General features: G+C 41.6%; 1 protein-coding gene across 2 annotated transcripts in view; it reads right to left on the bottom strand.

Moving 5' to 3' along the window:
- Nucleotides 1–27,201, bottom strand: part of LOC140726671 (cysteine and histidine-rich domain-containing protein 1-like) — a 53,962-nt gene that overhangs the window by 8,744 nt on the left and 18,017 nt on the right. For both annotated transcript variants that reach the window (XM_073043351.1, XM_073043349.1), the window contains exons 5-9: nt 22,340–22,446; nt 21,173–21,231; nt 17,129–17,199; nt 15,791–15,896; nt 14,338–14,457 (exon numbers count right to left, since the gene is read on the bottom strand). In XM_073043351.1, coding sequence (XP_072899452.1) covers nt 14,338–14,457; nt 15,791–15,896; nt 17,129–17,199; nt 21,173–21,231; nt 22,340–22,446 — 463 coding nt within the window. The remainder of the gene's footprint in view (nt 1–14,337; nt 14,458–15,790; nt 15,897–17,128; nt 17,200–21,172; nt 21,232–22,339; nt 22,447–27,201) is intronic.

The raw sequence follows: 27,201 nt of genomic DNA, 5'->3' as shown, positions 1-27,201 counted from the left end.
TCGCTGATAACAATCAGGATGGTCGTTTTCACCTTTGACACGGAGAACTCGACGCCTGTTTTTTCCGAAAACTAACTGAAATGTGGACTCATCTGACCACAGCACACAGTTCCACAGTCTTTCGGTCCATCTGAGATGAGCTCGGGCCCAGAGAACTAGCTGGCATTTCTGCATAGAGTTGATGTATGGCTTCTTCCTTGCGTAATACAGTTTCAAGTTGCATTTCTGGATGCAGCGACGGACTGTGTTAAGTGACAATGGTTTTCCAAAGTACTCCCAAGCCCAGGTGGCTATAATTGTCACAGTAGCATGAAGGTTTCTTAGGCAGTGCCGTCTGAGGGCTTGAAGATCACGCACATTCAACAGTGGTTTCCGACCTTGCCCTCTACACACTGAGATGTCTCTGAATTCTCTGAATCTTTTCACAATATTATGTACTGTAGATGTTGAAAGACCTAAATTCTCTGCAATCTTGCATTGAGAAATGTTTTTTGAACTAACAATTCTCTCACGAATTTTGGCACAAAGGGGTGAGCCATGACCCATCCTTGCTTGCAAAGACTGAGCCTTTGATGGACGCTACTTTTATACCCAGTCATGATACCTCACCTGCTACCAATTAGCCTGCTTAATGTGGAGTTGTAGCGATGTGCTACACACAGTGCTGAAATAACGACACGCAGTCAGTAAGTCGTTTGGAGACTAGTTTATTCAAACTTCGCAGCGCTGGCATTTAATCCCTAGCGCCCGCCCTCTCCAGGCAGAAATGACGTCAGAGAAATTACCAAAGTCTCCCACCGCGCGCTGGCTATTTGTGAGCCGGTTCGCCTGCGCAGAAAGTGGGTCGCCACATAACCCCCCCCCCTCAGAACCGGCGATACACCCCCCCAATGTCCACAGTCTGTATCAGCCTCTGCGCCGCGGTGCCTGAACTTCGACCAGCTGCGCCAAGTACACATGGGCTGGTTTGAGTCGGTCCACCGTGAAAAACTCCCCTCTCCCCCAAATGTCCAGAATGTACGTGGACCCGTTGTTGTTGATCACCTTGAATGGCCCCTCATACGGCCGCTGTAGCGGTGCCCGGTGTTCGCCCCTTCGTACAAACACAAACTTACAATTCTACAGGTCTTTGGGTACATGGGTCAGGGTCTGTCCGTGCTGTGAAGTTGGTACGGGGGCCAGGTTGCCGAGCCTTTTGCATAGCCTGTCCAGGACTGCTGCGGGTTCTTCCTCTTGCCCCCTTGGGGCTGGTATGAACTCTCCTGGGACGGCCAGGGGCGCGCCGTACACCATCGCGGCCGACGAGGCATGCAGATCCTCTTTGGGCGCTGTGCGAATTCCAAGCAGGACCCAAGGAAGCTCGTCCACCCAGTTAGGTCCTCTTAGGCGGGCCAAGAGAGCCGACTTCAGGTGACGGTGTAAGCGTTCCACCAGTCCGTTTGACTGTGGGTGGTAGGCAGTTGTGTGGTGTAGCTGCGTTCCCAACAGGCTGGCCACAGCCGACCACAGGCTGGAGGTGAACTGGGCACCTTTGTCGGAGGTAATGTGGGCCGGTACCCCAAAGCGTGCTACCCAGGTTGCGATCAGTGCTCGGGCGCAGGAATCGGCAGATGTGTCAGTAAGCGGGACTGCCTCTGGCCACTTCGTGAACCGGTCTACCATAGTTAGGAGGTACTGCGCTCCTCGGGACACTGGTAGGGGGCCCATGATATCCACATGAATGTGGTCGAACCTCCAGTGGGTGGGTTTGAACTGCTGCGGTGGGGCTTTAGTGTGCCGCTGCACCTTGGCTGTTTGGCACTGCGTGCGTGTTCTGGCCCATTCACTGACCTGCTTGCGAAGCCCGTGCCACGTGAACTTGCTGGAGACCAGCCGGACGGTTGTCCTGATAGATGGGTGCGCCAAACCGTGTATGCAGTTGAAAACTCGCCGCCTCCAGGCTGCCGGGACGATGTTGGCCGGTAGCCACTTCGCACAGGAGGGTCCTATCACCTGGGCCTACAAGAAAGTCCTGCAGCTGCAAACCCGAGACTGCGGTCCCATAGCTGGGCATCTCGTCGTCTGCCTGCTGTGCCTCCGCCAGTGCTGCATAGTCCGCCCCCAGGGACAGGGCCTGGACAGCTGGTCTGGAGTATGCGTCCGCCACGACGTTGTCCTTTTCCGAGACATGCTGGATGTCCGTCGTGTACTCGGAGATGTAGGACAGATGTCGCTGCTGGCAAGCCGACCAGGGATCGGACACCTTCGTGAACGCGAAGGTCAACGGTTTGTGGTCCGTGAACGCGGTGAACAGCCTGCCTTCCAAGAAGTACCTGAAATGCCGGATTGCCAGATACAGTGCCAACAGCTCCCGGTCGAAAGCACTGTACTTGAGTTCGGGTGGTCGTAGGTGCTTGCTGAAGAACGCCAGGGGTTGCCAGCGCCCCTCGATGAGTTGCTCCAGCACCCCACCGACTGCTGTGTCGGATGCGTCCACCGTGAGGGCAGTCGGAACGTCCGTTCTGGGGTGCATCAGCATCGCGGCATCTGCCAAGGCTACCTTGGCTTTAACAAAAGCGGCCGCTGCCTCCTCGTCCCAAGTAATGTCCTTGCCTTTACCCGACATCAGGGTGTACAAAGGGCGCATGATACGGGCTGCTGAGGGGAGGAAACGGTGGTAGAAGTTCACCATACCAACGAACTCCTGCAGGCCTTTGACCGTGTTGGGCCGGGCAAAGTGGCGGATCGCGTCTACCTTGGTGGGCAGAGGTGTTGCCCCGTCTTTGGTAATCCTGTGGACCAGGAAATCGATGGTATCGAGACCGAACTGGCATTTGGCCGGGTTGATCGTGAGGCCGAAATCACTCAGGTGGGTGTAGAGCTGGCGGAGGTGGGACAGATGCTCCTGCCGACAACTGCTGGCTAAAAGGATGTCATCCAAATAGATGAACGCAAAGTCCAGGTCGCGTCCCACCACGTCCATTAGCCGCTGGAACGTCTGTGCAGCATTCTTCAGGCCAAACGGCATTCGGAGGAACTCGAACAGGCCGAACGGGGTGATGAGTGCTGTTTTGGGGATGTCTTCAGGGTGCACCGGGATTTGATGGTATCCCCGGACGAGGTCTACTTTGGAAAAGATTCTTGCCCCGTGCAGGTTTGCTGCAAAGTCCTGTATGTGCGGCACGGGGTAGCGGTCTGGAGTGGTAGCCTCGTTCAGTCTGTGGTAGTCGCCGCATGGTCTCCAACTCCCGGCTGCTTTGGGCACCATGTGCAGGGGGGAGGCCCATGGGCTGTCCGACCTCCGTACAATCCCTAATTCCTCCATTCTCTTGAACTCCTCCTTCGCCAGGCGGAGCTTTCCGGGGGGGAGCCTTCGTGTGCGGGCGTGGAGGGGTGGTCCCTGGGTCAGAATGTGGTGCTGTACCCAGTGTCTGGGCATGGCTGCCGTGAACTGCGGTGCCAGAATCGATAGAAAATCCGCCAGGATTCTGGTGAATTTGTTGTCTGACAGCGTGATGGAGTCCAGGTGTGGGGCCGGCAACTTGGCTTCACCCAGGGAGAACGTCTGGAAAGTCTCGGCATGTACCAGTCTTTTCCCTTGCAAGTCGACCAGCAGGCTGTGAGCTCGCAAGAAGTCTGCCCCTAGGAGTGGTTGGGCCACCGCGGCCAGTGTGAAGTCCCACATGAACCGGCTGGCGCCGAACTGCAGCTGCACTGTGCAGGTGCCGTAGGTCCGTAACGTGCTGCCGTTTGTGGCCCTCAGGGTGGGTCCTGGCTTCCTGTTGCGGGTGTCGTACCCCGTCGGGGGCAAGACGCTGATCTCCGCTCCGGTGTCGACCAAGAAGCGGCGTCCCGACTGTTTGTCCCAGACGTACACGAGGCTGTCCTGGTGGCCAGCCGCCATAGTTATTCGCGGCAGCTGGCCCTGGCCCTTGCAGGGCGGGCGACAACGGCGGGCTTTTGTGCCCCACCGCTGGTGGTAGAAACACCACTGTTCACTGGCCTCCTCACTCCTGCCTCTGTGTTGTGTGCGCCCCACTGTCGGGCCTGGTCTGGTCCGCTGTTGGGCGCGTGGCCTGGTAATCTGACCGACGGATGCCACACTCTCCCTCTTGGCTTTCCACAGCACGTCTGCCCAGGCCACCACCTTCCGGGGGTCGCTGAAATCTGCGTCGGCCAGCAGCAGATGTATGCCCTCGGGCAGTTGCTCTAGGAATGCTTGCTCGAACATGAGGCAGGGCTTGTGTCCGTCAGCCAGGGACAGCATCTCGTTCATCAATGCTGACGGCAGCCTGTCTCCCAATCCGTCCAGGTGAAGCAGGCGGGCACCGCGCTCACGCCGTGAGAGGCCAAAGGTCCCAATGAGCAGCACTTCGAATGCTTCATATTTGCCTTCTTCCGGGGGCGACTGTATGAAATCTGCAACCTGGGCGGCCGTCTCCTGGTCAAGGGCGCTCACCACGTGGTAGTAACGCGTGAAATCAGAGGATATCTGCCGAATCTGGAACTGGGCTTCTGCTTGGCTAAACCACACGCATGGTCGCAGCATCCAGAAAGTCAGCAGTTTTAGCAAAACTGTGTGAACAGATGAAGAATCGGTCATCTTTGGTCCAAATCCCATTTGGACCGTCGGGGTCACCAATGTAGCAATGTGCTACACACAGCGCTGAAATAACGACACGCAATCAGTAAGTCGTTTGGAGATTAATTTATTCAAACTTCGCGGCGCGGGCATTTAATCCCTAGAGCCCGCCCTCTCCGGGCGGAAATGACATCAGAGTTGCATTACCAAAGTCTTCCCCCGTGCGCTGGCTATTTGTGAGCCGGTTCGCCTGCGCAGAAAGTGGGTCGCCACAGAGTCTTCCAAACCGGTGTTACTTGAATATTCTGTGCACTTTTCAATCTTAACTCTGTCCCAACTTTTGCTGAGTGTGTTGCAGCCATCAAATTCTAAAATTGTGTATATTTACAAAATACAATTAAGTTGCTCAATAAAACTATTGACAATCTTTTCTTTGTACTTTTTGTCAGTTAAATAAAGGTTCACGTGAATTAACATATCACAGATTTTTTGTTTTTATTGCATTTCGGAAAATATCCCAACTTTTCTGGAAATGGGGTTTGTAGTATACATTCCTGACAAAGGGTCTCGACCCGAAACGTCGACTCTGCTTCTCCTTATAGATGCTGCCTGGCCTGCTGTGTTCCACCAGTATTTTGTATGTGTTGTTTAAATTTTCAGCATCTGCAGATTTCCTCATGTTAGTATATATTTTACCTTTCTATGCATATAAAACACTTAAGAAACGTACGCATTCCAATAACTAAACCACTGCGTTGCTTAGTACTAATTGTAGCTTTCATCGGGGCAGGGCCTTTCACATGCTCCATTATTCTCACTTTATCCGTTATCCTTTAAAGTTGTTCCGATCGTTGACCGACTGTAGCCTAACACTTTTCCAATGATCGCTTCCCGTCAATGGAACATAAACACTGCAGATGGCGGGTCCCGACCTGCGCCGGCTCCTGAGGTCCGCCAGGTCTTAAGGACCACAGCACGGAATTCCCCGGGTGCTAAACTGCACCGCGCTGAGACAGGTTAAATGGGACAAGTGAGGGGTGTGCTGGGTTTAGGTATTTGATCCTCCACGCTATTCTGCATAGGAATTTAAACTGGAGGTGGCAGTGATTCTTTTTTTTTTTACAAGGTCGAGTTGAGAGCTCGACATCAACCTGGCACGGATGGTATGGGAGTCACTGGATCGACATCAACCTGGTACGGGAGCGATCTGTCACTAAATCGAACTCGTGAACCTCCGTTCTCTAGCCCGGTGCTGATCTGACTGTGCCACCAGCCTACCGGAATGGGGGGGGAGAGGGTCAGGGTGGATCTTACTAAGAGAAATTTAAGCCAAATACAAAGTTAGACACTCAACACAGCGTCAACAGCAACGACTTAAAATGGCCGACGCGGTGTCGCGATCCGACTTAAAATGGTGGACAGCGTTCTCCTTCCTCGATCCGTAAGTACTTATTGTCCGTAAGTCGGACTTTCATAACTCGGGGACTGCCTGTAATTTTAAATGATGTAACCCAACAGATGGGAAAGCTACTTCAGACAAATGCTTTAATTATTCTTATTTAGAAAACTACTTTAATTTGCCTTCCAATTTTAAAGACCATTTTATCCATTCACTAGGTTCAGTAGAAAGATAGACGTGTGTATCAAATTTATTGATTCATTGAAATCACTTTTGTTGTGTGCACAATTCAATTTTAAATCCAAGTCATCAGGCCAACTGTTTCTTGCCCCACATAAACATTCACATGCCTACTGTCTACCTTAAATCCTCTTGCTTGACCCGCACCTGAAAGAGAAACTGTTCAGTGACTAAAGGGTCAAGTCCTAATGAAACAGATCTGTATAGGTGTCCCCAGTTTTCTGAACGTTCACTTTAAGTCAACTCGCTGTTATGAAAGACCTACATTACTTACCCGTTTTCACTAACAGGTGTTTTCACTGTTACGAAGAAAGGCAGCGCGCAAAAAAAGCAGCCAAGCTCCTCCCCAGAACTGCATTTAGCCGCCATTGCTTAAACATGTGCCTGTGAGCAGCTGTGCTTTACTGTATGTCGATTTATTTTGCATTCTTTAGCAAGATGAGTTCTAAGGTACCTGTATCGGAAAAGCCTAAAAGAGCTTGTAAGGGTGTTAGACTTAACGTAAAACTAGACATAATTAAGCATTTCGATCGTGGTGAACAAAGTAAGGACATTGTCCACACGTTGAATTTGCCTGCATCCACTATTCGCACTATTTATACGCAGAGAGAAAGAATTTTGAAAGCTACCAATGTTATTGTTGGTTCTGCTCATAGCAAAGTGGTCTCTTAGCCGGCATTCAATAATGGATAAAATGGAAAGTCTACTGCTTGAGTGGATTGATGGGTGTACAAAGCGTGGTGTTCCGTTAAGTTATCTTATACTTAAGGAAAAATCAGTCAGTCTTTTTAAATAATCTGAAACAGAAAGCACTGGTCGATGGTGATGAAAGTGTTGCGAAAGTGGAATTTAAAGGCAGTCATGGGTGGTTTGATCGGTTTCTGAGGCGAGGGCAGCTTCATAGTTTAAAGTTTACTGGACAGTGCTTCAGCTGATACTGAAGCTGCCGAAAGGTTCCCAGAAAAACTGAAGAAAATAATTACAGAAGATGGTTATTCATATAAGCAAGTGTTTAACTGTGACGAAACTGCAATTTATTGGAAAAAAATTGCCGAGCAAGACATTTATTTCGATAGAAGAAAAGCAGGCTATAGATCTAAGCCCACTCAAGCTCTTCCGAATAAATCGGCCTCTCTTATTAATTCCTTTATGACTGATTCTGCAATTTCCAAAATATGGCATTTTTTTCCACCCCAATGACAGAGTTTTCATACTTTTCTCATGTTTATCATAATTATTCAAGAATTGATTACTTTTTCATTGATCACCGTTTACTTACAGATGTTATCGATTGTAAATATGACTCTATTACCATTTCTGACCATACACCTTTGAAGCTATCAAGACAACTGACTCATCTATTAATGCTAAATCTTGGAGGTTCAACTCTATTTTATTGCAGGACTTAGGACTTTGTTAATTTTATTAAACAACAAATTGATTTGTTTTTCTCAACAAATTCTACAGCAGAGATCTCTAGTGGAATTTCATGGGACACTTTTAAAGCATTTATTCGTGGACAGATTATTTCATACTCTGCTAGAGTTAGGAAACGAACTAATTCTAAAATATTAACATTAGTTGATAAAATCAAAGCAATTGATAAGATTTATTCAGTGACCCCCAGCAATGAACTTTATAAAGAAAGAGTGGAACTTCAAATGGAGCATAGTTTGTTATTATCCTCTTCGATTGAAAATCAGTTAATTAAATCTAGAACCCAGTTTTATGTACATGGAGATAAGTCTGGCAAATTATTGGCTAATCAATTGAAAACTGCTTCGGTTAAACGACAGATTACTAGGATTCGTAAACAAGATGGCACTCTGACGATCGACCATAAAGAGATAAATAAAGCCTTTCAAGATTTTTATAATTCTTTATATCAATCAGAATTTGTTGAGGATTCTTCTGTAATAGATGAATTTAAGAAAATTGAATATTCCAAAATTAACAGTAGAGGATAGTGTAATCCTAGATACACCTATTACGGAAACTGAAATTAAAAAGGCTATTTTTTCAATGAATTCCAGTAAAGCTCCTGGTCCGAATGGTTATACTGTAGAATTTTTAAAATCCTTTTCCTCTATACTTTCTCCTTGGCTTTGTAAAATTCTTAAAGATGCGTTAATTATAGGCAAATTGCCACAATCTTTTTATGAAGCCTCTATTTCTTTAATTCTTAAAAAAGATAAAGACCCTACTGAATGTACATCCTATCGGCCTATATCCTTGCTGAATACGGATTTAAAGATTTTTAGTAAAATTTGGGCTACTAGATTAGAAAATATATTATCTCGAATTATTTCTGAAGATCAGACTGGATTTATTAAAAACCGCTACTCATCTTTTAACATTAGAAAATTAATTAACATTATTTATACTCCTTCACCCAAAATACCAGAATGTGTCATTTCCTTAGATGCTGAAAAAGCATTTGATAAGAGTTGAATGGCCATATTTATTTAATACGTTGCAGCATTTTAATTTTAGTTCGAAATTTATATCATGGATTAAATTAGTATATTATAAACCCTTGGCTTTGGTCTTTACCAATAATCAAAGATCTTTTTTTCAGTTATTCCGTGGTACAAGGCAAGGCTGCCCTTTAAGTCCTTTACTATTTGACATTGTTTTGGAACCTTTAGCTATAGCCATTCGTGAAACACCTGATATTTTGGGTATTACTCGTGGGGAAGGGACGTATAAGTTAATATTATATGCTGATGATTTGTTACTATACATATCCGACCCCGAGAGATCTATTCCTGCTATTTCATCCTTGCTTGCTCAGTTTAGTAACTTTTCTGGTTATAAATTGAATTTTAATAAGAGCGAATTATTTCCATTAAATATGCAAGTTCCAATTAATAAACATTTACCATTTAAAGTTGTCACAGATTACTTTACTTATTTGGGTATTAAAATTACCAAAAAACATAAAGATTTATTTAAAGTTAATTTCTTTCCTTTAATTGACCAAATTAAGCAACTTGCTACCAGGTGGTCTCCATTATCTTTGTCATTGGTTGGTCGAATTAATGCTATTAAGATTATTACCCAAATTCTTATATTTATTTCAAGCATTACCAATTTTTATTCCTAAATCTTTTTTTGATATTATTGACTCCAAAATATCTTCCTATCTGTGGCAGAATAAAAGTCCTAGACTAAGCAAAAAATATTTACAGAAGCCTAAGAAGGAGGGCGGTTTGGCTTTGCCAAACTTGAGATTTTACTATCGGGCAGTTAATATACGATATTTAATATTTTGGACGCAAGAATCAACTATAGCAGCTTGTCCACAATGGGTAAATTTGGAATGTAAATCTGTACAAGACTTTTCATTGTTTTCAATTTTAGGATTTTAATTTCCTTTTTCTTTATCTAAATTAAATAAACAAATAACTAATCCTATAGTTAAACATACATTGCGAATTTGGTTTCAATTTCATAAATTTTTTGGTTTGAATAAGTTCATCTTATCAAGCCCTATAATATCTAACTTTTTTTTCGGCCCTCTTTTATGGATCAAGCCTTTGTGCTATGGAAAACAAAAGGTATAACATGTTTTCGTGATCTGTTTTTAGATGATAGCTTTATGTCCTTTGAACAGCTATCTAATAAATATAATTTACCTAAAACTCATTTTTTTAGATATTTGCAAGTTAGAAATTTTTTGAATAATGAGTTACAGTCTTTTCCGAAACTATGTCCATCGGACATTATGGAAAGAATTTTAGCTCTGAATCCTTGTCCGAAGGGTTTAGTAGCTGTCATTTATAATATGATCATGAAAATACAGCCAGAAGTATCAGAAAAAATTAAGAAGGAATGGGAAGAAGAACTTCATTGTCTTATACCCACTGAGCAATGGGAGAAAATTTTACTATTAGTCAATTCGTCTTCTATTTGTGCTAAACATGCCCTAATACAATTTAAGGTTGTACATAGAGCTTATATTTCTAAGGATAAACTTGCTCGATTTTATTCTTATGTTAATCCAACCTGTGACAGATGTCATTCTGATGTTGCTTCATTGACCCATATGTTTTGGTCTTGTCCTTGTTTGCAAAATTACTGGAAAGATATTTTCAGTATTATTTCAATAGTTCTGAGTATCAATTTCCAACTGCATCCTATTACTGCAATTTTTGGTTTACCAATGGCGGATAATAGTCATTTATCCCCCCTCATCTCGACGAATGATTACATTTGTTACATTAATGGCTAGAAGATCTATTTTATTGAATTGGAAATAAATTAATCCTCCAACTATATTTCAGTGGTTTTCTCAAACTATCTCTTGTTTGAGCTTAGAAAAAATTAGAAGTGTTGTCTTTGATCCTTCAGTTAAATTTGAAGAAACTTGGAGACCATTTATTCAACATTTTCATACGAGTTAAATTGCCTTTTCCTAAACCTCACGTTTATTATCCTTAATTATTTGGATGGAGGTTCGGAGTTATTGGCACTACTGTATATATTTGACATTATGCAATGGCCCATGTTGGTTAATGTTTTGTTTTTTCCCCTCTTTTTTGGGGGGGGGGGTTTAATTTCTTTTGTTCATAAATACTATGAGTTTGGGAGGTTATATATTGATTATCATATATTTGAATGTTTACTTAAACTATTAACTATGTACTCTCAAACTCTCTGTATTCATGTTTCATTTATGTTTGCCTAAAAATTAATAAAAAGATTTAAAAAAAAGAAAAGCAGGCTAAGGGACACAAGGCATCGAAGGACAGGTTTACCCTAATGCCTATTATTAACGCCACTGGTGATGCTGTCCTTAAGCCTCTACTAGTGTACTATTCAGAAAATCCCAGGGCACTTAAATGCGTTGATAAGAAAACACTTCCCATTGTGTTCCGTTCACATCCAAGTGTTTGGAATACCCAAGTGCTTTTTTCTGAGTATATGAGTGGATACGTTAGTCCCTTTGTTGAAAAATACTGTAGAGAAAATAACCTCGATATTAAGTGTTTTGTGATTATCAATAATTGTGCTGCTCATCCACCTGGCATTACCGAGTATGGCGTTAACATTCGTGTTCTTATCATTGAATACGACATCATTGCTGCAGCCGTGTGACCAAGGCCTAATAGCCACAATCAAGGCTTACTATACGCAAAATGTGATGCGTTTTATTGTAAGTGCCATTGACAGAGGGCAACTCCGAAGCATCTTTGCAAGAGATCCGGAAAGAGTACAATATAAAATTGGCAATCACCAACACTGGAGATGCTCTCGATAGGCTAACAGTCTCGATGAGAAATGGCGTTTGGAGGAAACTATGTCCCGAGGCAGTGAACGATTTTAAAGGCTTTGAACCATCAACAATAAATACGGCAATACTGAGTTTGGCTAAGGAGGCTGGGTTTGTGGAAGTTGACGAAGATGATGTTAAAGAGGTTTAGCATCCCATGACCAAGAAGTGACAGATTAAGAGTTGATACAATTGGAAGAGGAAAGGATAACAATTGAAACCGAACACAGTAGCAAACAGCACAAAAGTGAAATCGTCCAGGAACTGAACATGAAGCAATTGCGTGAGATTTTCGCTGCAATGACTGCAGAAAAGTATGACTTTAATTTTGAAAGGGTACCTAGGTTTACGGCAGGTTTGCAGGATGCTCTGAGCGCTTACAAAGAACTGTATAGAAAAATGCGTGAGACTAAGCAGTCAAGCATACTGTCGTTTTTCAAGCCTTCTACACCAGCCACAGCAGATGACGAACCTCAACCTTCGACATCGAGGTAGGCAGACATAGAAGAAGGTGACCTACCTGCCCTGATGGAAACAGACGATGATGATACAACACCCCAGTCTCCTCTACTTCCCACCACCCCAATCTCTGACGACTCAGCCTAACACACCATCATCGGTGTGCTCACTGTCTTCCCAATTCCAGTAAGTGAAATTACACTTATTTCTACTTACTTACACATATTTCTACTTTATATAGGCTGTGTATTTTTATGTGTTATTTGGTATGATTTCTTATTTAGTTTCATTTGGCAGCTTCATAGATTAAAGTTTACTAGAGAGTGTTTCTGCCGAGAGTGCTGCCGAGTGCGCATGCGCCGAATGTTTCTGCCGGAGCGCATGCGTTGAGTGTGCTGCTGAGAGCGCTTGCGTGAGACTTTCACTACGGTGGATAGTACTGTACTGCAATGATTGCAGAAAAGTATTTCTACTTTATATAGGCTGTGTATTTATCAAAACATTCCTGCTTTTACTATATGTTACTGTTATTTTAGGTTTTATGTGTTATTTGGCATGATTTGGTAGGTTATTTTTGGATGTGGAACGCTCACAAATTTTCCCCATATAAATAAATGGTAATTGCTTCTTCACTTTACGACATTCCGGCTTACGAACTATTTCATTGGAACGCTCTACCTTCGTATCGCGGGGGAACCTGTAATCGGCAACTGACAAAACAGCAGAGCCATCAACTACTCCCCCCCCCACTTTTGTTTTATACACATGATCTAGAATGCAATGACCAAAAGAGTGGCAAATGCAGATTGGGTGACCTTCTAAAGTGATAAGCAGTTGAAGGGAAGTTTAAACTGTAAAGAGCTGGGAAATAAGGCACACAAGATGTCACAGGGATAACTGTCTAAACAGCCAATTACTTTGCAAAATCATCCTATATCAGTATGAACCTGCAAAAGTTTTAAAATTCCATTATTGCCAAAAGAAGGACTGATCAATATACAGGTTTCCCCTGCTGTCCAAAGGTACAGTGTTCCTATGAAATGGTTCATAAGCCGAAATGGCGTAAAGAGAAGAAGCAATTACCATTAATTTATATAGGAAAATTTTTTTTTATAAGCGTTCCCAGTACCAAAAAAATAACCTACCAAATAACACATAAAACCTAAAATAACACAAACATATAGTAAAAGCAGGAATGATATGATAAATATCAGCCTATATAAAGTAGAAAAATTGTATATACAGTGTAGTTTCACTTATCAAAATCTGGAAGACAGCCAGCCAAAATCAATGGGGGGGGGGGGGGAAGAAAATCGGCACATACACGCCTACGCGTGTACACGTATGCACATACAACCGGTCATGGTAGTCTTTCTTGGGGTAAACACACGTATAAAGCAGGCGTCTTTTTCTCGTAAAAGCGAAAATCCTCTTTGGTTAGCAAAAACAGGTACTAATGTAGGTCTTTCGGAACAGCGAGCTGTCGTAAAGTGAACGTTCAAAAAAATGGGGGCCACCTGTACATTGCAATTTCTTTACAAATCTTTCTTTGTGGATTTAAAAAGAATACTCTTAAGTATCATGTTAATTCAGTTCAATAACTTATCTTTGCCTGTTCAGTGTCAGTTTGCTGTGATCCATAGTGAGATTAAAACAGAATGCTAGTTTGACTTCTTTACTTCCACTACATTTCTAGCTGTAGAGAAACAAGTCAGAGAACGCCCTTTCCCCCCACCCAAAAAAAAAGACTAGATGGAAAAAAAATGACCAACTATCATCCATTTGGATTTTCAGAGATCTCGAACCTAAAGGGAGCATAATAAGGACAAGCAAGATACTATTCGAGGTCTTCCAAGCAACAATAGGCTAAATAGTGGCTACCCACCAAAGGATACACCAAGGGTCACCTAAAAATGTCATCGACAGGGCACAAAGCAGCACTCTCAACTTTTCCACACACCAAATACTTTACACCTTGTATATTAATGAAAATTAAATTAAGAAATTAGACTCAACTTCACATTGCAACAACCAGTGGTATTTTTTGTAAAGAAAACAGTTGCTTATCTCTGGAAAAAAATGTTAACATTTCAAGTTTAAGTGCTTCAATTAACCTTCTTTTTCCTTAGATGACTATTTCCAGCAATTTCCGTTCTACTTCAGATTTCGTGTGCCAATTTTCTATTTCCAATTTAGTTTTCAACATATTGAGTATTTGTGCGAGTTAAATAACATTTTAAAATTAGTCTTCCAGCTACAATTAGAGTGTATAGAGATGGTACATTAATGACATGCAGTGAATTTTACAAAAATGCTAGAAAAGGCACCTTTAGTTTCTAGCTATCCATTTATGATAACACTTTACTCAAAATCAAGCATTTTAAAAGATATAATTGCACATACCACCGTGCTGTTAGCTTCAACATAACTTTGTTCTGGGATAGCATTTTTGGAATAAATTGTAATTGTGACTTGTCCTCCAGTCTGGTGCCAATCATGTCGACAAGCTACAATTTTATTACCCTGTAAAAAATGAAAGAAACACTAGTTTGCTTTATAGTTTATAATATTCTTACAAAAGTCTAATCAACCTCTTTTAGAAGGAATACTACCTGTATGGAAGATTGTTAAAGTACATACTAGCCAGATCTATGAGCTAACAAAACGATTCTCTTACATGAAAATGACAAATCCAACTGTACCACATACAACCCCTTACCCAAGAAAACTACAATACAAGCAGTTCACCTCACATACTGAACTGGTAGTATAGTCTGTCAAAGCTGAGTGTCCTCTTACTCAGAATTGGCTGAATATTCAATACCCCAATCTCACTCACCAAGCAAATTTATAGCAACAAGATCACAGCAAGGGCAAGTACAGCCATTCAGGCCTTCCAAGAATTAAAAAATTTGTAGCGTTCTTCACAAACTTTTTATAATATGCTCCTGAATGTTCTAGATTACAGGTTTACCACAAAATTCTCTGCATTGCTTTGTACTCATACACTGATGCTTCAGACTAATATGGCACTAGCAATCCCAATCTAAAATCTACTCTATATTCAAATGAAAAGTTCTGGAGGAGAACCTTGTATGCACTTCCCCTTCTTACCAAAGAACCATCTCAGACAGCAGAATCTCAGATGGTGACAAGGTGTGTAGGAATGAGACAGATCTACTGGTTGAGTGGTGTTGCAACAAAAACCTTGCACTCAACGTCAACAAGACCAAGAAATTGATGGTAGACTTCAGGAAGGGGAAGTCAGGAGAAAACATGCCAATCCTCATTGAGGGATCAGCTGTGGAAAGGGTGAGTAGTTTCAAGTTCCCAAAATATGAGGCAAGAAGGCGGCATGACAGCAGCTATATTTCATTAGGAGTTTGAGGAGAATTGCTATGTCACCAAAGACTTAAGCAAACTTCTACAGATGAATTGTGGAGAGTATTCTAATTGGTTGCATTGCCATCTGGTACAATGCACTGTTGTGAAAAAGTGGCAGAGGGTTATAAACTCAGCCAGCTCATCATGGACATTAGCCTCAAAATGGTGGTATCCATCATTAAGGACCCCCACCATCCAGCACGTGCACTCTTCTCATTACCATCAGAGAAGAGGTACAGGAGCCAGAATGATTTATGAACAGTTTCTTCGCTTCTGCCATGAGATTCCTGAACAAACAATTAATCCCTGAACACTACCTCACTATTTTTACACTACTTGTGTTTATAAATATTAAAATATATAGTACTATAAATTACATGTATTGCACTGTACTGCTACGCAACAACTTTCACAATAAATATTGGTGATAACGAACCTGAATCTAAACAGCACAGGGGTGAATGTGACTTACAGTTTCTGCTTTGATCCACACATGTTTGCTTTGAGTGCACCCTGCCTGGGCCAGGAAAGAATTGAAATCTGAAGTTTTCCTCTTACAGCAGCTCCAGTATTTCATTCTGGGATAAAATAAAATTAATTGCAGAAAATACTTTTTTTTTTTTTTTTTTTTTTTTTTTTTTACACAATTAATTTAAAAACAAAGTTAGTGCAGCAATGTAATACTTAAGAATCCTAAATTGAACGTAATCATGCAATTCTGAAGTTTACCGATTAGGAATATTTTTCATCAACATTATTCACCCACTGAAGTACTTACATGAATTGTTGGAAACAGCCAAACAATCCACATGAATGACACAAAAGTGTAACTAGTAGATTAGCTGCCTCAGTCTCAGCACTCCAGACTCAAACCTAATATACAGGGCTGCCTATGTGAAGTTGTAACATTCTTCTGTGACCATATTGTTTCCTCTATTTTCATTCTAAATTGCAAACTTGTGCAAGGTGATAAATTAACACTGCTTTTACAGCTCAACATTTATGACAGTGATGAAGCTTCTAAAATCAAGGATCATTGTGAGCTAGAAATGGAAAATTGCAGATATTGTGCAGCAGTAAAGAAGGGACGAGGTAGAAAATTTTGAAGTTCAGCCACTGATTAAATAAATCAAAATACACTGTACATCATACTAAAAATGTTAAGAAAAACATTACTTACCGAAATAATAAGAACACAACTTTGAAAAGTAAATCAATTCTGATGACATTTTGCTTACTGATGAATGCTAATTTCTAGGTTGGATGGGCACCAATAAGCAAGCCAAAATGAAAATACCACATTTGTGTTTAAATTATTTAAAGGATTCAGCCAATGAAACTGCACATGCTTCATACGTCTCAGTGAATAAACTGGGGGCACAGTGATGCACCTAATAAACCTGCCGCCTCACAAGAACTGGGTTAAATTCTGACCTCAGGTTCTCTGTGTAGTTTGGTGGCTCTCCATGGTCATGGAGATATCCCCCAGTGCACTAGTTTCCTGCCATGTTCCAAAAATTGCATTTGATAGGTTAACTGGCTACTGCAAATTGTTCCTAGTGTATGAATGTGTGCAAGTTTGACTAAGTGAATGAAAGAGGGTTAATATAGGATTAATCTAAGTGGATAGTTGATAGAGTATACGCAAAGAATTAAAGAGCCTGATTCCATGCCACACATTGCTATGAGCATCCTTTGAACAATGCAAATTGGACAGGAAGTCTCAATGGCTAATTTTTCTACTTCTCTACCATTCAAAAATTAGAGCTGACATGATATTGACCTAACTTTGAACATTAAACACACTTACCCTTCATGGAAAATGGGCACTCCAGAGTGATGGACGCATATCTCTTCATTGCTGCTTGTATCTTGAAAAGTCTTTTAGAGATCATCAAAACAAAATGAACTCAGTGGCCACTTTATTAGGAACACCTATACATTAATGCTAATATCTAATCAGCTAACCACCTGGCAGTAACTGAATACACAAAACTATGTAGACATGGTCAAGAGGTTCAGTTGTTGTTCAGATCAAACATCAGAATGAGGAAGAAATGTGATGCAAGTGACTTTGACCATGGAATGATTATTGCTGCCAGATGGGGTGGTTTGAGCATCTCAGAAACAGCTGGACTCTTGGGATTTTCACACACAAGTCTCTGAACTTACAAAGAATGGTGCTAAAAACAAAAGAAAAACACACCAAAAGAAACATCCAGTGAGTGGCAGTTCTGTGGGGGGAGAAAAAAGCCTTGTTAATCAGAGATCACGGAGAATGATCAGACTGGTTCAAGGTGACAGGAAGGAGAGAGTAACTCAAATAACTACGCTTTACAACAGTGGTGTGCAGAAGAGCATCTGTAAACACAAAGCACAACAAACCTTGAAGTGGATGGGCTATGCAGTACAAGACCACACTGAACTCCATTCCTAAACCTAATAACGTGGCCACTGAGTGTACATAAAAATTAATAAAATGAACTTTGATTTTTTGAATAACTCAAATGTTCTATAACAGATCTATACTGTCAGAAATTAACTATTCCATCATAGTAAGACAATCAGATACATTTGAATAAATACTTCATCGTAGGATAATTCTGTTGAGCCATGTTCTTGAACTAAAAGAAATTCTGCTATGATCAGAAGCACTTAATTTCACTTTATAAGACACAAGAGCAGAATCAGGCCATTTGACTCATTCAATCATGCCGATTCTTTTATTCTTCTCCTCCTCAACCCCATTTTCTGGCCTTCTCCCCGCAATCTTTGATGCCATGTCCAATCAAGAACCTATCAATCTCTGCCTTAAATACACCCAGCGACCTGTCCTCCACAGCTGCACGTGGCAACAAATTCCTCATATTCACCACCCTTCGGCTAAAGAAATTTCTCCACATCTGTTTTGAATGAATGCCCCTCTATTCTGAGGCTGTGTCCTCTTGTCCTAGACTCTCCCACCATGGGAAATATCCTTTCCACATCTACTCTGTATAGGCCTTTCAACATTCGAAAAGTTTCAATGAGATCCCCCCCTTATCCTTCTAAATTCCAGCGAGTACTGACCACAGCCATCAAACATTCCTTGTATGATAACCCTTCCATTCCTGGAATCATTCTTGTGAACCTCCTCTGGACCCTCTCCAATGCCAGACATCTCTTCTAAGATGAGGAGCCCAAAAGTGTACATAGTGTACAAGTGTACAATGGTGTTCACCAGTGCCATATAAACCCTCAGAATCACATCCCTGCTCCTGTATTCTAGACCTCTTAAAATGAATGCTAACATGGCATTTGCCTTCCTCACCACTGACTCAAGCTGCAACTTAATCTTTAGGGTGTTCTGCACAAGGACTCCCAAGTCCCTCTGCATCTCAGATTTTTGGATTTTCTCCCCATTTAGAATAGAAAACAGTCTGCACATTTATTTCTACTACCAAAGTGCATGACCATGCTTTTCCAACATTATATTTAATTTGCCACTTTATTGCCCATTCTCCTAATCTAAGTCCTTCTGCATCCTGTTTCCTCAACACTACCTACCCCTCCATCAATCTTCGTATTATCTGAAAACTTGGCAACAAAGCCATCTACTTCATCATCTAAATCATTATACACAGCATAAAAAGTGGTCCCAACACCAACCCCTGCAGAACACCACTAGTCACTGGCAGGCAACCTTTTACTCCCACTTGCTGCCTTCTTCCAATCTGCCAATGTTCTGACCAGCTTAGTAACTTTCCTGTAATACCATGGGATTTCCTGTAATAACTTGGAAAGCAACCTTATGTGTGGCACCTTGTCAAAGGTCTTCTGAAAGTCCAAATATACAACATCCACTGCATCCCCTTTATCTATCCTACTTGTAATCTCCTCAAAGAATTCCAACAGGTTCGTCACAGGATTTTCCCTGAAGGAACCATGCTAACTTTGCCCCATCTTGTCCTTTATCACCAAGTATTCCATCACCACGTCCTTAACAACTGAATCCAACATCTTCCCAACCACTGAGGTCAGGCTAACTGGTCTATAATTTCCTTTCTGCTGCCTTCCTCCTTTCTTAAAGAGTGGAGCAACATTTGCAATTTTCCAGTCCTTTGGCACCATGCCAGAATCCAATGATTTTTGAAAGATTATTTCTAATGCTGCCACAATTTCTAACGCTACCTCTTACAGAACCCTAGGGTGCAGTTCATCTGGTCCGGGTGACTTATGTACTTTTACGTCTTTCAGCTTTTTGAGCATCTTCTCCCTTGTAATAGTAACTGCACTCACTTCTCTTCCTTCACACAACATCTGGCACACTGCTAGTGTCTTCTACAGTGAAGACTGATGCAAAATACTCATTTAGTTCATCTGCCATCTCCTTGTCCCGTTATTATTTCTCTTGCCTCATTTTCTAGCAGCTCTCTATCCACTCTCATCTTTTATTGTTTTTTTAAAACGTACTTGGAAAAAGCCTTTACTATCCACTTTGATATTATTTGCTAGCTTGCTTTCATATTTCATCTTTTCCTTTCTAACAATTCTTTTAGTTGCTCTCTGTAGGCTTTTAAAAATTTCCCAATCCTTTATCTTCCTCCTGATTTTTGCTTTGCTGTACGCCCTCTTTTGTCTTTACATTAGCTTTGACTTCCTTTGTCAGCCATGGCTGTATTATTTTGCCATGTATTTCTTCATTTTTTAAAATACACATGTCCTGCACCTTCCTCATTTTTCCCAGAAACACAAGCCACTTCTGCTCTGCTGACATCCCTGCCAGGATCTCCTTCCAATTTAATTTTGCCATCTCCTCTCTCATACTACTGAAATTTCCCTTACTCCAGACTTTACTTATGTCAGACTTTACTTTCTCCCTATCAAATTTCAAGTTGGAACTCAATCATATTGTGATCACTGGTTCCTAAGGGTTATTTTACCTTAAGCTCCCTAATCATCTCCAGTTCATTTTATAACACCCAATCCAGTATAGCTGATCCCCTAGTAGGCTCAACAACAAACTGACTCTCTTGAGATCTGTTATCAACCTGATTTTCCTCAATCGACCTGCATGTTGAAATCTCCTTTGACTATCATAACATTGCCCTTTTGACGTGCCTTTTCTATTTCCCGTTGTAAACTGTGGTCCACATCCCAGCTATTGTTGGAAGGCCTGTATACAACTGTTATCAAGGTCCTTTTCCCTTGCAGTTTCTTAACACAACCCACAAGGATTCAACATTTTCTGATCTTATGTCACATCTTTCTATTGATTTGCGTGGTTGCATCACAGGCTGGTACAGAGACTCCAATGCACAGGATCCCAAGAGCTGCAGAGAGTTGTAGACACAGCCTCACCCAGTTCCATCATGGACACAACCCCCTTCACTGATGATGATATCTTTAAGAGGCATCCATCACTACACCACACCATCCAGGATATGCCCTCTTCCAGTTACTAACATTTGGAGGAGGTATAGAAGCCTGAAGACCCACACTTAATAACTTAGGAACAGCTTTTTTACTTCTGCCTTTGATTTCCAAATGGTCAATGAACACTACTTCCTTTCTGCGTTTAGTACTTTTTAAAAAAAATGTTTGCATAGTGCTCAAGTCTCTGAACTGTACTGCTGCTGCAAACGAACATATTTCACAACATACGTGTCAGTTATAATAAACCTGATCCTGAATTAGCAATCCCAACAAAACACACAAACTGCAGTGTTTCAACACGACAGCTCTTCAGCTATTTAAGAGTAACTAAAAGTAAGCAATGAGTGTGGTTTTCACTAGCAATAGCCATTCTATTAGAAAAAATTAACACAGTAGCATTAAAACTGCACTAAAGATACATTTTTATATCAAAGCTTACCTTATTACAACCTGCATTTTTACATGTGGTTCCAATCATTATTTCTTTAGTTTCTGGTCCTGAAAAAACATGCAATTTTTAAGAAATTATGAATATTCAATTTCCAGAGTGAAAATGAGAAAACATGATTACAAATCATCAGTTTCAAAAATGTGCAGTTTTCATAATGTAACTCCTCACATTTATGCCAACAACACAAAAACAGATAATATTTGAGACTTCATCTTAGCTCATCATTGTTTTTAACTAATGGCACTTGTTACGAACCCCGTAACTGGGTCACTTACCAGCAAAGATAGAGAGGTCCGTTGAAGTCTGATGGTACTATTTTTAACAGTATTTATTAGTAAAAATACACAAAAATAATATCAATGCAAACATACAGATAATATACGTCGTCAATACTAAATATAAAAGTGCGGGTATAATAATAATCAATAAGAAATAAGCTCTATAGTTGTCTAAGGGATAATGTATTCTCCGATGGAAATATAAAAGTCACTCAGTTCATTCAGGCTGCAGCCTTTGGTTGGAGTCAAGAGAGATTCTTATAAACTTGCCAGCTTTTCCTTTTAATGATTTCGAACCTTCGAGAGTTCCGTTGGTGTGACCTCTCCTCTAGCTAAAGCCGTTCTTCCGTGGCGAGGCCCCAATCCCAGGCAACGGGAAAGGACGCACGCGAGTCCCCCACCGGCTGTCACTATTAAACGCTGTCACTGGATTTTTAGCATTTCTCCTGGTGCGTCTGAAGGGGTTGTTCCCCAGACTCTCTTTTATCCTTACTCACGGGGTCTCAGATGTCAATCAGGTTGGGATGATGCAATCCCTCAACCAGCCCACTCAGGTCATCTCCTGAGGGCTTCAATAAATAGTACAGTACTCAATACACAATTCCGTCTCCAAGAGACAATGGCCGTTATCCGTGGCTTTGTCTTGCTGAGGCCAGGACACATTCCAAACCCTGTGTATTCGGGACGTCTCTCTCTCATTTCCTGGGTCCCAGACCCGAATTAATAGTGATCTTGCGATTCTCAAAAAGGAGGGGGCTACTTTGTACCCTTCGGCCCCTCAGAGTTGTGGCACATTCGTAACACACTCAAGTGTAATTATCAATGTAGATTACAAACTTGGATTAGCAGCATTTTAAGAAAGTCCAAAATGACTTGCCTTTATTTTCTGATCCATTGTTACACACAGTTAGTGCTAGTTTTTCCAGTGCTTTCTTCAATGTTAGAGAAACCTTTTGTTCCAATTTTACCATTGGATCATCTGGACTAATGGTAAAAAAAACACAAAAACATAGTATATTTTTGTGTGGTCATCATTTAATAGTAAATTCAATTCAAATTTGTAAAGATACCTAGATCACTTGCCTCCTGTATGCTTTTTTAAAAAAGTTAAGACAGCTTAGCAAGTCTGCCATCAAGAATACTAACATAATAATTTTACAGATAGAAACAAACTTTCCTTAGAACTTCAAAAGTATTATCAATTCTCAACTAAAGAATATTGGAATGATCTTATACCCAGAGCATTTGAAATACAAGACACCCCCAGCCCACTCATTAAAAATGATTCCCAAGATAATATGTTAAGTTTAAAAATCTGCAAAGACTGAATATGTTCCTGCTTTCTCAAATCCAAGTTAGTAAATATTCTAATTACAACAGTTGGCAAATATTCCAAAATATAAAATCTTATTTGAAAGCTCCATTCTGTACTTAATGTCCACTCACAAATTCATCAACAGCATGAATACAGGTAAAACTAGGCATGCTCATTTTTCATACATGACCCAACACTCCTGTTCAATATGATACAACAGCAATTACTAAGTGGCATTTGGACACATACAAGAACAAATCAGGGAAGAGTGACATGAACAGCTACACTGGCATCATGGTTGACGCAGACATGGTGGGTTAAAGTACTAGTTCCTGTGCTGTATTAATCAATGTTCCAAATAAGCTTTATTAGTGATTATTACATTTGCCTTAATGTCTTAGCACACTGCAGATGAACCTCACTATGCCATCAGAGCAAGTTCAAACAATTTAAAAACCAATGCCAGGTTTTTAAAATAAAACTTCCTCAGGTTATATTAACTGTGGGAGGGAGATCATTTATTGTCCTGAAATTGCTGCTTGCTTGCCCCCATGCCACACTGTTTATTTCAACCAGTATAAGGTGTTTGCTCTGTGTGGTCAAGAGAGAAGACAGCAAGTGCAAATTGTATCCAAGGCCAAGGGAGCCATTGAAGTTGGAGGAGCAAAGATAACCATAATAGTCTACTGAATGCCAGTAAAGGGATCAGACTATTCTCCACACAAAAAAAGGATATGTTGTCCTTAATCATAGCACCAGGCAGAAACCTCTTCTGGACTGAAGAAGAACTTGAAACAGGAAAGGGAGGCTCCTATTGTAGTCCACGTAGACAGTATTGACACAGGTAGGACTACAAAGGAACTTCTGTCGATAGATTGAGGAACTTGAGGTACACAGAAAAGCAAAAATCACAAGGGTGATAATATCTGGATATTACCTGGGCCACTCACAAATTGACTAGGGGCAAACAAATATGGTTAAATGCAAATGAATGACTCAGATATTGGTGTGGGAAAAATGGGTCCTGATTCATGGGACACGGCACCACAAGCAGCAAAGAAGAGAGCTATTCTACTGGGATCTGAATTGTGCTGGGGCTAGTATCCTGGCAAATCACATAAATATGGATCTAGATGAGGCTTTAAACTAAAAGAGGATGGAACAAGCTGTTTAATTAATCAAGAGGAAATTAGAGTACAGTGTTACTGGATGACATGAGAAATTGGTAAGCCAAATGTGACAGGCTGGATCAAAAATAGAAAAGTTATGCCACAGACCAAATACACTGCTATTAAAAATTAAAGAAATCATATTTGAATGCATCTAGTACTGACACTATGATGGAAGGGTTGGCACAAATCATACTTATTCAGCATGTTGCTATCTAGCATCGACTATGGAGCCATGGCTGCAGTGTGACCAGGACCAAGTGTTCAATATTCCAAGTTATACAATGTCCATTATTAATCAAGGAAGGAATCGGAGCAGTTGTTGTGATATAGAGGCGGTGGATAGCAACACAGAATCGGCTTGGATTAAAATCATGTTTAGCAAGGGAAAATACACCACAGGTGGAAGTATATTACAGAGCCTCAAAATATGACTATTCAAAAGTGTGGTATTAATGGGGGGGGGGTGATCTTTAGGGAATATGTAAAGAGAATTGCAATTATTGTAATAGATTTGAATCTAGGTATTGAATGGATGAATCGAACTGGCAAGGGCATCAAAGAATTTGTGGAGTGCAAACATCCCCAAAGTAAAAGTCTGATTTCAAATAACAGGAAGAAGTTTTCAATAATCCTGATCAGAAGATTGAAGAAACTCATAAGGCTATAGGCAGACACATCACCAGAAACTGATAGTGGACACATTGGATGAAAATGTTCAAAACTTGGTATCCTGTGACTCTCTTATTTAAAAAGGAGTGCAGAAACTAAAGCTCTACAATCTAGTTGTAGATTGGATAGTGATCTAGTAATTGGATAGTGGACTACTTGACAGATAGACCTCAGTATGTGCGGTTGGGAGACTGTAGGTCTGACACAGTGGTCAGCAGCACAGGAGCGCCACAGGGAACCGTACTCTCTCCGGTCCTGTTCACCCTGTACACATCTGACTTCCAATATAACTCGGAGTCCTGCCATGTGCAGAAGTTCGCTGATGACACGGCCATAGTGGGGTGTGTCAGGAATGGACAGGAGGAGGAGTATAGGAAACTGATACAGGACTTTGTGATATGGTGCAACTCAAACTACCTGCGTCTCAATGTCACCAAGACCAAGGAGATGGTGGTGGACTTTAGGAGATCTAGGCCTCATATGGAGCCAGTGATCATTAATGGAGAATGTGTGGAGCAGGTTAAGACCTACAAGTATCTGGGAGTACAGTTGGACGAGAAGCTAGACTGGACTGCCAACACAGATGCCTTGTGCAGGAAGGCACAGAGTCGACTGTACTTCCTTAGAAGGTTGGCGTCATTCAATGTCTGCAGTGAGATGCTGAAGATGTTCTATAGGTCAGTTGTTGAGAGCGCCCTCTTCTTTGTGGTGGCGTGTTGGGGAGGAAGCATTAAGAAGAAGGATGCCTCACGTCTTAATAAGCTGATAAGGAAGGCGGGCTCTGTCGTGGGCAAAGTACTGGAGAGTTTAACATCGGTAGCTGAGCGAAGGGCGCTGAGTAGGCTACGGTCAATTATGGAAAACCCTGAACATCCTCTACATAGCACCATCCAGAGACAGAGAAGCAGTTTCAGCGACAGGTTACTGTCGATGCAATGCTCCTCAGACAGGATGAAGAGGTCAATACTCCCCAATGCCATTAGGCTTTACAATTCAACTGCCAGGACTTAAGAACTTTTTTTTAAAGCTATTATTAATGCTTTTTGAGTTAGTGATTTAGATGCATATCATATTATTACTGAGTTAAGTATTGTATGTAATGAGTTTTTGCTACAACAAGTGTATGGGACATTGGAAAAAATGTTGAATTTCCCCATGGGGATGAATAAAGTATCTATCTATCTATCTATCTATCTAGTTAGCTTAAAAGTAATTGCCAACAAGATACCCAAGTCCATAACCTGGAAGTAACTTTTTTTTGGTGGTGTAGTGGCATCCATACCAGACTTCCAGATGAATGGTCCCGGGTTCAAACCCGGCTGGCTCCTTGCATACCTTCCATCCGTGCTTGGCTGAACATCGACCTAGCAACTTGGCCTCGTATAAAAACAAATGCTAAAGGGCAAGGTTGCAACCCAATGTGCCACACGGTGTCGAGAGGAACAACATTTTTTTTTGAAAGAAAAGCTAAATATATTGAAACCGAGTTAATGCAGTTTTATGAAAGATTTGGTGAATTTGCTTGGCAGAGAATTGATAATAGTTGAATATATATATGTAGCATACTTAGATTTCCATAAGACATTTGACACTATTTGATCCAAAAGATTTAGGTATACAAGATCCAATGTGACTCATTATTGGATTCAAAATTGGTTTGGCCATAAAAGAGAGAGGGTAGAGGTGAAAAGGATAATCTGACTAGAGTCTGACAGTGGAATTCCGCATGGATCATTGCAGGTAATGATTCGGTCAAAACTGTAGATGGGCTGATTAGTAAATCTGCAGACAACACAAGATTTTCATTACCACAAGCTCAAGTAGATTCCCCTCCCCCCGCAAAGCTTGAAATTTGAGGAAGATCTTGCTACTCTATTGTACCCCATGAGGTGTCAATCTAAAACAGCACAGGACAAGGTACAGTACAGTAGGGAAGTAATTATTGCTAAAAGCTGGGAAAACTCAGCAGGTAAGGCAGTGTCTATGGAGGAAAATGGACAATCAACTCATTTAGATGAAGGGTGTCAACATGAACACCCAGTTATTCTACATGAAGGGTCTCGATCCAAAATGTTGACTGTACATCTGAGGGACTCAATCCAAAACATCTACTGTCCATTTGCCTTCATGGACGCCGCCTCACCTGATGAACTCCTCCAGCTCTCTGTGTGCTGCTCTAAACTACAGCATCTTCAGTCTCGCGTTTCCAATTAGTCACCAAAGCTGGTTTAAGATCAATGCCAGCACTAGAAATCAGAACTCCTGCACAGCTAAATAGAAACATTTTAGCATTTGTTCAGTTCTTTTTTTTCCAGTTTGGAGATAACAGGCAAATACAATGGAAACAACATGTACAAACAAGCTGGATGAACTCAGCAGGTCAGGCAGCATCTGTGGAAACGAGTAGTCAATGTTTCGGGCTGAGACCCTTCGTCAGGACTGAAGAGAGAGGGGGCAGGGGCCCTACAAGGAAGGTGGGGGGGGAGGGGGAAGGTGCAGGTGAAAAACCAATCAGAGGAAAGATCAAGGGGTGGGGGAGGGGAAGCAGGGAGGGGTTAGGTCAGAGAGGTGAAGGAGGAATGT

The sequence above is a fragment of the Hemitrygon akajei genome, chromosome 4 (assembly GCF_048418815.1).
Source record: "Hemitrygon akajei chromosome 4, sHemAka1.3, whole genome shotgun sequence".
NCBI lineage: Eukaryota > Metazoa > Chordata > Chondrichthyes > Myliobatiformes > Dasyatidae > Hemitrygon > Hemitrygon akajei.
Note: the sequence above shows the minus strand (reverse complement) of the source record. Positions and strands in the feature narration are given on the sequence as shown.